The 12,736-nt window shown below is 36.1% G+C and overlaps 1 protein-coding gene across 1 annotated transcript in view; it reads right to left on the reverse strand.

Annotated features, from left to right (window-relative positions):
- AP3B1 (adaptor related protein complex 3 subunit beta 1) overlaps positions 1-12,736 on the reverse strand; it is a 161,687-nt gene that overhangs the window by 134,552 nt on the left and 14,399 nt on the right. The window contains exon 2 of the mRNA XM_029283476.1: positions 153-228. Coding sequence (XP_029139309.1) covers positions 153-228 — 76 coding nt within the window. The remainder of the gene's footprint in view (positions 1-152; positions 229-12,736) is intronic.

Here is a 12,736-nt window from a genome sequence, read left to right on the forward strand (position 1 = left end):
CTCTTGTTTTTGTATTTATGTTTTAAACCATTTGTAAATCACCCAGGGTTGCTGGGAATCAAGGGACATGTAAATTATTAAATTATTTGTATGGATGTTCAAATTCAAAAAGATGCAAACTGCATTATACACATAATGAAAACTGAACATACTCCAACAATCCTTTTCATAGCCTCCAATTTAGCAGAATCTTTGTTGCTTTCCAACATCTGCTTAAGATCTTCATTTCTATAAAAGAGAAAATGAATATGTAAGATTATTAGCATCACAACCTGATTGTGAATTTATTAATCATAAAAACAAAAAAGGGATTTGACATGCAACACAATGTCAGGATTCAGCAATGCAGAAACTTACCTAAAGAAACCCTGTTGCAAATTCCATTTGGGGGAGATATTAAGCATCTCCCTATTAGAACAAATCAAATATATAAAGTACAATATATATATTAAAATGAATTTTGAAGGATGAATGTAATAGTATATGAGGGAAAAGCTTATATGTTCAGCTATCTTATCAGACTAATAAAGCTATAAATCAAGGGTCTTCAAACTTGGCCCTTTTATGACTTGTGGACTTCAACTCCCATAATTCCTCAGCCAGGCACACTGGCTACTATAAATATACTATTATTTTGTATTTTGTTTTACAAAATATGGCAATATAAATTCAATACCAAAGACACAGTGGGTCCGTGAAGGCTTGAAGAAATGTTATGATTTAAATCTTGAGTTAAGTCTTGGGGACAAAAGGTATTTAAAGGGGATCCATGGTGAAGAAATGGTTGACAGTCACTGCACAAGATCGAACTTTTCCTGCATTTTTAATCACAAATATATATAGAAATAAGACTAAATTAATTTAACTTGGAGAAGTAAGAAACTGAACAAAATCAAACTGGACAGGTCTGTTCATCTGTAATGAACATGGTCACACTATACACTCTCTTCCCACACCCCATTCATTAGTGAGAGTATGTCAACTGTTAGGTGGCTAAAATAACTTCTATCTAAAAATGAGAGTGAAAAAAACCACACCGAAAAAACTTGGAATATGTTAGAAACAAAGATTTTACACTTTCCCATTTTGGCAAATAATTCCCATCACAAACTGGAAAAAATCCATTTTAAATAAAGTTTATAAGTTACAAAAAATAGCTTCCTTTAAGGCTTCTGGATATTTAGGGAGATGCAGCATTCTAAAGGACTACCTCAAATTAGTTGATATTTACTATTACATTTAGAGCAGTGGTCCCCAACCTTTGTGGCTTGGTGGCCCACTGGGGGAAAGGAAAACCGGGCTGCATGAGCGGCAGGCTGGCGTGCATACAGCTTGACTTGCACGAGCAGTGGGCCAACACGCACATGTATGCATGCGCAGCTCATCTTGAACAAGTGGAGCTGCGCGCCTGCCACTCACTCAAGTTAAGCTGCATGCACTCCAGCCTACAGGTTGCACGGCCCAGTTCCAAACAGGCCACGACCCTGATTTAGAGTAGCAAATATTTTGTCAGAAAGCCAATTTCCTTTAAATCTGCATTTGAACTTAATTTGTACTTTCTGACATCCATAAAATCCAGAACATACAAACAAGAAAATTTCCTCAATAATATAGAAGATAAAAAGTAGTTTTCTATTCTTAAAAATACTTTTCTGCATGGAATTCAGAACAGTGATACATACTAAAGGGCATTGTATCTAATACAAATCTAAGTCTTCCAGGAAGATGCTTATTAAATTAATAGTTATTTTTGAATGTGTATAAGTGGAAGAGTTTAAGGCTAGAGGAGCTACATCTCAGAAAGATGGAGAAGATGGAGAAAAGGAAGCTGCTTTGCTCAATTAAGGACAATGCTTCCTCCTTTATTTCCATTTATTTATTTATTTATTTATTTATGTCATATTCATGACCCTTTGAGAGTCGAATGCAAAAAAATTTCATTTTAATGTATGCCGATTAGCTTACATTCAAAGTTATTCTATTCTATTCTATTCTATTCTATTCTATTCTATTCTATTCTATTCTATTCTATTCTATTCTATTCTATTCTCTATGATGCCCTATGTCTAGCTAGCAAATTAAGTATTATCTAAGGGCTAAATCCTTCTAAGCTAACAGTCTTTGGTGTCTAGGTTTCACAAATTGTACCTTTGTATTTTGGCATTATATGGAAAAGGTTATTTCAGAATTCACAGCATGGGATTTATCAGATGCTTAGAAGATATTTACCAGTACACACTCTATACCAGGGTCCATGGATCAGTACCGGGCCGCAGCATGCCACTAACCGGTCCGCACAAACAAGCAAAGCCCCATCTGCAAGATAGAGGCAGCACACAAAACCACGCACCCTGTGATCCGCGGAAAAACCTGTCTCCACAGAACTGGTCCCTGGTGCCCCAAAGGTTGGGGATCTCTGTTCTATACAACCAAAGTGGTTAGAGAGACAAGAAAAAGTAGTCTTCCTATAAATAATGAAACAGGAAGTACAAATCATTTCTGCAATCTAATGTGCTAAAACCAAGAGCATATTGTGGGAAAGTATTATTATTATTATGATTGGTCTCAGTCATACAGATGTTTAGACTGGAATTTATATTTTTGTCTATCAAGTCTTTCCCAAGGATCTGAGATAGGCAGGCATTGTTGTTTAATAATATTAAATATATTGTTGCAGGATGCAAACTGTTCTGAGTACAGTTGCCTTTGCAAATAACTGATGGTAATTTTGTCAATGCCAATGGTGCTCAAAGGGCGCTCCAGTTGTTTTGGGATTGCACCCAAGATGCCTATTACGATACTATTGGTACTATCTTTGCTTTCTTTTGCTACATCCATTCTATTTTTATTTTTATTTCTATTTTATTATTTTTCTCAGTTATTTCTTATTTATTCTGCTGTATCCATATATTGCAATGTCTACTATCCAGACTTTTTTTGTCAATTGTCAAATCTGGGGCGTTATATGGCCGGGCCTCTATGAATTTTACACACAAATTTAACAAGAATTAAAATACCAAAAAGTACAAAGAAACAAGAAAATAAAAAATAATTATTGGGTTTGTTACCTCTCCATTTTATACATCTGATTTATTTATTTCTCTGTCTGTTTATCTGTCTGTTTGTTTGTTTGTTTGTTTGTTTATTTAGCGTATGGCATATCATGCATGGACTAGCAACATGTATTAACATTTTTAGTAAAGCACACTACAATATAAATGTTAAAAATATGTTCAAATCCAATGTCTAGGCTATCTAACCACTGATGCACAGCATCGTTTATATTTTTAAAAAATCAGATACTGGACTGATATATGCCCTCAGTTTACAGCTGATCATAGTGTAATCTACAGTTTGACATGGGATCCCGCAGTCACACATAGGGGAGGATACTATGCCCCATATATAGAGAATCCCAGCAATACATCTGCTAATTTGCAATATCTACAGGCACTTAGGCCCCCTATGAAAACAGACTCTAAGTGATTATGTTTACATTGCTAAGTGATGTGTTGCATGTATGAGAACCATTCTTGCTTTAGTTTCAATTTCTTTTAAACTTTTATTATGTATATATACTGTTAGCTTTGTCATTGCTGTGTATTCTCCAAGTTTAAATTTCCAATCAGATATTGTTGGAATTGGATCTTACTTCCAATATTAAACAAAGTTTATTCTTCTTACATACATCCCATTAAATGCTATGTATATTTATTTTGGATTTTTTTATTGTTGTTTATTGTTTTAAAATGTTTCAACTGTAATTTTTTTTTAATTATAAGCTGCCCAGAGTCATTGATTGAGATGGCCAGTTACAGAAATTGAATAAATAAATAAAATATGATGTTTCTCATTTATATTTTCTGAGACTATAAGTAGAAAGAAAAATTGTGGTTTCATTTCCAATTTAAATTTATTATTTATTATGTGAAAAATAATGCAATAAATACTATTTTAACTAATAGTATTACAAATAATAACATAATAACTCTTGGATAGTCCCATTGGTCCTTGGAGGTTGATATTGACCACTTTGAAAAACCCTGAACTGGAGATTACCAGTTTGACTGGTGGTCACCTATAATAATTACTAGGAATCCCTTAGAAGGAGATAATTGCCCATGAGGTCTTTCCGTTTATAACAGGGGAAATAGAAAATTATGCCACAGCCTTCCAGTATAAAAAGTTTTTCATAGGACAAATTGTCTGCCTAGTCTGCAATAAACTAAGCTCACTAAGATAGTATTTTTTTCCTTTTTTTCCTTTTAAGAACTTAAAATGTTTTGTGAGCCCAAGCCACCTGTCACCAGTGGAACAGATTTCCTCCATAAATATGCTGCTGTAAGATAAAACAACTATTTCTCTCATCTTCCTCCCACCCCAAGGTGCAGCAAAAGTATTCAACCACAATAAGTGCAGTGTTCATGTTCAAATACTTGGCAAGAATGTGATTTTTTTTAAAGCACAGCAGAAGTAGCAGTGAATCTGAGTCACACTCCATTGCTCTTTGCAGCCTGCACCAGGAATACTACTATACTGCATTCAAAGTTAGAATCTGAAGTGAAAGAAAAGTCATCAAAAGAAAGAAAGAAATGAAGTTAACTTAATGAAATACTTACAAAGAAAAATTTTCTTCATATGATTCAACAGAAAGGCTAGTAATCCTATTTTCTTCCTCAGTAGGCTCTGATTTTAGAGTAACGTTGAACATCTCTGCCTTTTCAAGAATAAATGTAATCCTGCAAGCAACCTCACTGAATTTATCTAACAAAGAGTACTTGTTCCAGGCCTTCAAATTTAGCAAAAAGAAACAAGCATACTTGTAGTGAAACCTACTGATCACAATCAAGACTGTAGCATGATTATGAAGTAACAGGATACCAACTCCCTTCACTTTAAGGAAATGCATACTCTATCAACGATCATTTCCTCACAGAAACATGTCTTACTAGCCAACTTCAACAAACAGCATGACATAGCAAAACATGAAAATCATTCTTATTCTATTGTTACCTTATTCTAGTTTTTCAATAAAAATCATTTGGGAACATTTAGCATACATCCCAAAGGAAGTTAAAAGTTACCTTAATATGAAATTAATAGGATGATAATGTATTTTGCATTCCAGAGAAATGTTAATTAAGAGGCGGTACTGGCATGAAGTAGTAAAATACAAAGCTAAAGAATTCAGAAACCAGAACCAGTGCAGTTTAAAAGTATGAAACGAATAGGCTTCATCAACTAAGACTTTTAGTGAAATAGCTTCAGTTAATTATCCTATTCCAATCCATTCTATACAATTAATAGAACAGAGAATTAGATAATTAGTAAGATATTTTTTCTCTCCTCCTTCACCCAAGCTGCACAATTGTTTAACATTATTAAAGTTACTCCATATAGATAGAATTTAGATACAAAGTAAAATGAAATGACTGGTTATGCAGACATAACATTGCCCTTTTTTAATGCAGGAAGAATGGAACAGAAAATAATGAGTCTACAAACAATTCTCCCTTCTCTCCTTCTCATGATCAACTTTCAAATAACAAAGATTGTGGAACTCTTGGATTAGGGTCTGGAAGTTATTTTTGGATGGATAAAGGTGAAACGTAATCCAGAAAGATGGAGACACTATAGATGGGGAACCATTCAGTCTGAATAAAGTTTTGTAATTGATGCTAGAAGAAAGTTCACTCCTCCTAAAGGTTTATTTTTATAGTTTGGGCACCTCCCTGGACTAGCATTATCAGTGGAAACATAAATTCCAATAGTTAGAACTACTTTTCAGCTCAGCATTGCAACAAACTTACCTAGAAACAATGTCCTAGTTTTTCTACCTATATTTAACAACAATCTTGACAGACTATTGTAACACACTTTACACAGATAAACTTCTATCATTAATTAAAAAAATACAATTTGGATGGGGCAAAACATCTGAGAGTACAAATCATTAATATGACATATGATATTGTTTAGAACTGTGATTCAGATTTTAATTCAATTGATCTTTGTATCACTAGATGATTGACATCTTGTTATCTAAAGGATTGCCTTTATCTTTGCATCAAATTAACTTCAAAAGCTTTGCTTATTATAGAAAGTAAGGAAGATAATCTTGACAGAGATATATGCGAGCACCCTTGGTTGGGAACCCCTGATGTAGCACAATCACGCTTGAAAGATTCTGTTATTATAACCATTCTCAAAAAAAGTAGTGTTATCCTTCTTATGGAGATTTTCTGGTTTGGTTTACCTGGTGGGGCAGACATGTACAACATATACATTATTAAACAGACAGAAATTAGGTCAAAGACCTTACTGGTGACCTGAAATTTAAGGTACTCTATAAGCAAGACTCATATTTTAAAAGCCATGGGGAATGTAACAAAGAGAAAGTTGCACTTCAAATTAGTGAGATAAGAGATGCTATCAGCCTTTTTTTGATGGATCTCTCAATGGTAGTTGCTATGATATCAATTATGTGATTTTCAGCCTTTCAATAGAGGCAAGAAACAGGCATAGCAGGAATGCTCTGAATTATTGTACAGTGCAATGACAGAATCTTAAAGCCCATAAGAGCTTCTCTTTGCCCTTCTTATACTAAACAAAATCACAGGAAGGCTATTTGGAATTTCTCATAATTTTCTTTTTCTCAGGACTGAGCAACCTTTTCCAAAAATCTTCTTTTAACAGTTCGCTTATTCTAAGGCCAGGTCTATATTCCTTCACAATAATTCAGAAAAGCTAATAAATTATGGCCTTCAACATACAAGAATTCAGGTTTATTATGTACACATACAGGGGGCAAAAAGGCTGCTTCAAAAAGGTTTCTTTAACCTCTTTAAACTAGATGCACATTTAATCTGCAATCTGATTCACAAAGGTGTTACCCAAGCTAAACAAACAAGATTCCCGAGTTTAGCTCTCAATTCAATATAATTATTAAAGAATTAAGTAGCAAAGAGTAAAAAGGCATTGTTTTTTAATAATACAATGAGATACAGAGTTAACTAAAATGATAGAAATGTTTAATTGAGAATGTCAGTTAAAACCATTATAATACTGTAGTGAGAGTTTGCCTTGAGATCCAATATTTGATGCTCTATTAATGTAGTAAAAATATATTTTTCTGCAAAAATAATTGATTAGTTATAGCAATGCTTCCTACAGCAAATGAACCATAGTTTTATCATTCTAAATGAACTTTGCTTCAAAATATGATGCAATATGAGCATGTGCAAAACCTATTCAGAAGCTATATAATCACAAGACTCAAATTTAATTTTCTGCTATCATAATATAGCTATTTGAGTGACATCTTGTGGTGTAATTTGGTATTGCAATATCATACATTAATCACATTAGCAAACTGATTTCACATTATTTAGGAAATCTCTACCTAACAATCCAATAATGTAGAAATTTACAAATGTGGATATATCAATAAACACCAAACAACAGTGAAAAGCAGCATGCCCCCCCTCAAAAATTTATAAAAATAAAGCACTTACACTGACATATCCTTCTATGGCAGTTTTCATAAACTTTGGATACCACACCACAAAGGACTCATACTAGAATTTACCTGCTATATGAAGCAGCAGAGATATCTGAAGAAAGGCCTTCAAGGAAACAGAGCTCCTTTTCTAGGCAGATTCACATTAAATTTCTTAAATTATTAAGGGGCCTAAAACATTTAGATACTGTAATCAGAAAAGATGGTAAATATTGTTGAAGACATGAACTGTAAATAGCATGATTTACTTTTCTGATTCCAGTCAGTCTTGGCTGCTAAATTCTGAGTCAGCTAACATTGTTCCAATGAGAGAACAATCTAAAACAGAGGTCCCCAACTTTTTGGGCACCAGGGACTGGTTCCGTGAAGAAAGGTTTTTCCACGGACCGGAAAGTGCATGGTTTTGTGTGCTGCCTGCATCCCACGGATGGGGTTTTGCTTGTTTGTGCAGCCCGGTTGCTGACATGCCGCAGCCCGGTACCGGTCCACAGACCCAGGGTTGGGGACCCCTGATCTAAAATACATATTATCTGTACTAAAACAAGCTCGAGCAGAGAAGACCAATGTACACTCATGTAACATGGTTGGAGAAAAATATGAGCTAAAAATTGAAATGGATGTACTTGATATTTATCAGTTAATAAAATATTCCTCTGATATCAGCCAGATTCTTCTGAGAAGGGCATGAAAGCCTTACCAAAGAAGGTGCTACATTTGCATAAATAGCTTTGCCAAAACTCTTTTCTTCATTAAAGTTAACATTTTCCAGGGAAGACATACAGGTGTACAATCTGTGTAATATAAATATAAATAAATTCTAAAATATACTTCTGGTTTAATTTTCTACAAAGTTCATTCATAAGACAATAAAGAGGAGATATCCCCAGAATCCAACAGTTTGATCAAAATGAAATATTACCCCTTACCTACATGAATGTGACTTCAAGATGCATATACAGAAGGGATGGATTTGTGATACTTGTTTTATTATTCTGCTCCCTCCCAGTCCCCAAGGCCATGCACAAAGATTAAGTTGTTGTACTAATGAGGAGACCTGGAGCCTACTCTACCTTCAGTCATGGAAAAGCACTACATGGTTTTGACTCAGACATTCCTTCTTAGCTCAGATTATTTCACAAACTTGTTGCACTTGGGACAAAATTAAAAGAGCTCGCTATGTAAGCTGTCTTGAATTTTTGAAGGAAAGGTGGAACACAAGTCAAATAATAAATTAGTCTATAGGGGCTCATTATAACATCTCAGAGTTGCCCAACTTACATTACTGTAGAACATTAATTAGGGAAACTGAATTGGGATTTCTGGGGGAAATCATGTAAAACAAAGCTGGAAAAAAATACTATCAGTTATCATCTAAACTTTGACTAACGCAAGTCAAGAACATGCCATTTTAAGGGAAACAAGAAAAATATAGCTATGCCAGATAAAGGGCATTGCAAAGTTGGCAGAGAATTTAAAGAACTGAACGGTACCACATATTGGTAAAAGTTTTTTCATTTTTGCCACATTATATTTGAAAAAAATCTGCATTAACTAAATCTGCTCTACATGGAGTTCTCCTTGAAGAGTATTCAAAAGCGTCAACTGATGTAAAATAGCACAGACAGCAACAGGTGCCCATATTACACCTCTGCTCTGCAAACTGCTTTAGTCGCCAGTTTATTTCCAGATTTAATTCAAGATGCTGGTTTCGATCTTTAAAGTGCTACGTGTCTTGCAGCCAAAGAATTTGTGGGACCGCTTCTTCCCAAGTACATATACCCATGCCATCATGGCAGGCAAGATGGCCATATTATGGGTTCTATCTGCTAAGAAGCAACATCTGACAGAAGCCAGAAGTTTCTGCTGCATCTCTTGCCTTTTAGTGCATTATTCCCCCCCCCCCCAAGATTAGCCCTGAGCAGTGGCGTAGCGTGGGTTGTCAGCACCCGGGGCAAGGCAAGTAATTTGCGCCCCCCCTCCACAGTGGGCGGCGACCCGGCGGCTCGGATCGGATTCGCACAGCCAGCACTGCAGAGAGAGTGAGCCAGGCAGGGGCAGAGAGCTGCGAGTGCAAGCGCGCCCCCCCAGATGTTGCGCCCGGTGCGGCCGGTCCCCCCTGCACCCCCCACGCTACGCCTCTGGCCCTGAGGAACACTTTGGAACAGAGAGCCCACAAGATGGCTTTATTATGCATGTGTTTTTAGATTCTCCGCTGATATAGGCAAGTTTCTTGCTTCTTATGGATATTTAAAGATGTTTTTGTTTTGTTTTTACTATTTTTGTTTTGTTTTTACTGTATACCACTCAGAATCATATCTGTGAGATACACAGACATATAAATTTGATACAATAAATGAATAAAATATCTGGTTTTAAGTGTCTTATTGTAGGCTGAGACCGAGGAAGGGGTCAAATGCATCATAAGTCACGTCCCTGTGCACCCGCAAGAGATCTAAGTCCAGTCCATTTTGAATGCCTTCTTATTCCCACTCAGTTTCCTTGACTGTTAGTAGGTCAGATTTTTATAGAGAGCTTAAGCTTGCAATAAATCTTTCTACTCATTTAAACTGCATGAATCTCCTGATTTCCCCAGTGCTTGACACTTATCTTTTTTTTTTGTATGTCTATAGTTTTATTTGCAAATGAATGAAAACGTATATTCATTAGATAAATAAAAGTGATACAAAAAGTTGGATCTATTGAATATCTATTTGTCACATATTAATTATAGGTCTAATAATTTGTAGGACTACAACTATAATTATTTATAAAACACTCAAGGTTTATAGGAGTGGTGTCTACAAAAAAATTAAATAAAGTAAATAAATAAGAATAATAAAGCTGCTGCCATGAGACAATTGACAGCAGTCCAAACACAATCATGGGAAGATACAAAAAATAAATTAGTATCTTGTAAAAGACAAACATTAAAAGTGTACATTTTGAAACAAGTTCCATTAAACATGAACCAGCAGTTTGATGCAAGTGTTACCTTGGGATACAACAGCAAAAGCATAGAATCAAATCATAAGAAACAATTGTCTCATTCTATTCTCTTCTGGTCAGAAATTACTTGGAATACTATTTCCAGTTCTATATATCACAGTTCAAACAGGACGGTGACAAAGGACACTTATGAACATGGTCAGGGATCTGGAATCCAAGTCCTATAAGGAATTGTTAAAGGATCTGGAGATCCTTGATTCTACAAAAAAGACAATTACAGGAAGATATGATAATAATTTGAATATCAAAAAACTTTTTGCACACAAGAGGATGTGTTGCCTCAGAGGACTGGAAAAGGTCAATGTAGTTAAAATTACAAAGAAGTAGGTTTAGGCTAGAAATGAAATTCATAACTGCATGAGCTGTCAAACCAGGGGAATAGGCTGCCATGTGAAGTGGACATTTTCTTGAGTTTTTCTAGGTTTTAAACAAAATGTGGATGGTGACCTTTCAGAAAGGTTATACAGGTAGTCCTTGAGTTACAAGTGTATTCCACTCGTAACTCAAAAACCCATGGGAGTGAATCTCGTACCTCGATGCACGCGGATCGTTAGGTATCTCAGGGTGGGGAAGGCCATGGAGGGCCTAGTGATATAACAGGCCAAGGCGTCCCCAACCCACTAAAATACCCCCTGCCTTGCCAGACTCACCTTGAAAAGATCCGCCTCCTCTCTGCTGCGGTTCTTGCTGCTACCCGGATCTGAGGCTGGGGGACACTTCCGCGGCCTTCTGGCAGCCTGATCCGGGTGCTGGAGGCCTTCTCCAGGCCACTGCCACCCAGAAATGAGGCTGAAGGATGCTTCCACAGCCCTCGCACCAGAGGCCTTCTCCAGGCCGCTGCCACCTAGATCTGAGACTGGGGGACGCTTCCACGGCCCTCCAGCAGCCCAATCCGGGCACCGGAGGCCTTTTCCAGGCTGCTGCCACCCGGATCTGAGGCTAGGGGCACGCTTTCATGGCTGATCCACCCTCCAGAGTCACGGAGAAGCATCCTCCAGCTTCTGTTCTGTTCTCTATTGCAGAGAACAGAGGCCTAAAGTACATGAGATCAATAGTGTGAGATCTCGCCTCATTGATCTCACATGATCTTGAGTTACTTTAGGCCTCCATTCTCTGTGGATGCACCAAAGGCCTAGAGCAGCCAAGAAAGCAAAGGATCTTGATCTTAGCAGGGTGAGTACTGAAGGCCTGGTGCCTAGGGAGATCTGGGATGGGGGTGGGGAGGGAATAACCAGGGTGAATGTTGCAGGGTGAACGACTGCCGTGGTGCTGCAATATTCGTAATTTTGGGACTTGCTTGTAAGCACTAGGGTGCACTTATTGCATAACTTCGAATGAGCATTAAGTGCACGCTCGTAACTCGGGGATTATATGTATTGGATCCTATCCTAACTTTAACTCATGAATTCTTTTCTGCACAGAACATACAGCTTTTATGGAGAACTGCAAAATTCAGTGTAAAATTCCCCAAAATGATATGATACAGTTGCTATGCCATTCAGAGGAAATATTATTATATCTTATTAACAATCGCTCAGCCAGTTAACAGATTGAAAGTTAATCATAAGTAACCAATAACATTTAGATTAGAAATGCAAGTTAATATACAAACCTACGTTGTTATTTTTTCTTATAATCATTAGTGCTTGAAAGGAAGAAATAGGTCCAAAGTTTGTAAAGATTTTTTTAACAACAGTTGAAAAAAACTTTTTCCAATCTATTTAGAGATCACATTGGAGGTGTGCTTGAAACTGTACTTCCATAATGTATTTCTGGAATTCAGACAAGATTCCAGATGACAGAATTTCTCTGTTTTTCATCCATTTCTGAGTATAATAATGGGTATGAGACATGAAGCACCTGATTTTTGAAGCACAATGGTATCTCCTATTCCAGTACTTGTATAATCTAAAAGAAACATCTAGGACTTAACATAAACATGTTACTAATAACTTAATTTTCAAATGTTCAAGTTATTCAATAAGTTCTAAAAGCTAAGGATTTTTTTTAAATACTACAAAAATGTAGCTTAGTGTATTAGTAGAACTATAGAACGGTTTAAATAATACTGAATGAAATTAATACAATCAACAAGCATTTCACTAAGATTTTGTACAGGTTTAACTTTTGGAATAAATATAATAAGGCTATGCTTGATATTCATAACAGAGCCATATAAATGGTTCATTGCCACAAAGTTGTTAATGGCAA

The sequence above is a fragment of the Protobothrops mucrosquamatus genome, unplaced genomic scaffold (genome assembly GCF_001527695.2).
Source record: "Protobothrops mucrosquamatus isolate PMUCROS unplaced genomic scaffold, P.Mucros_1.0 scaffold107, whole genome shotgun sequence".
NCBI lineage: Eukaryota > Metazoa > Chordata > Lepidosauria > Squamata > Viperidae > Protobothrops > Protobothrops mucrosquamatus.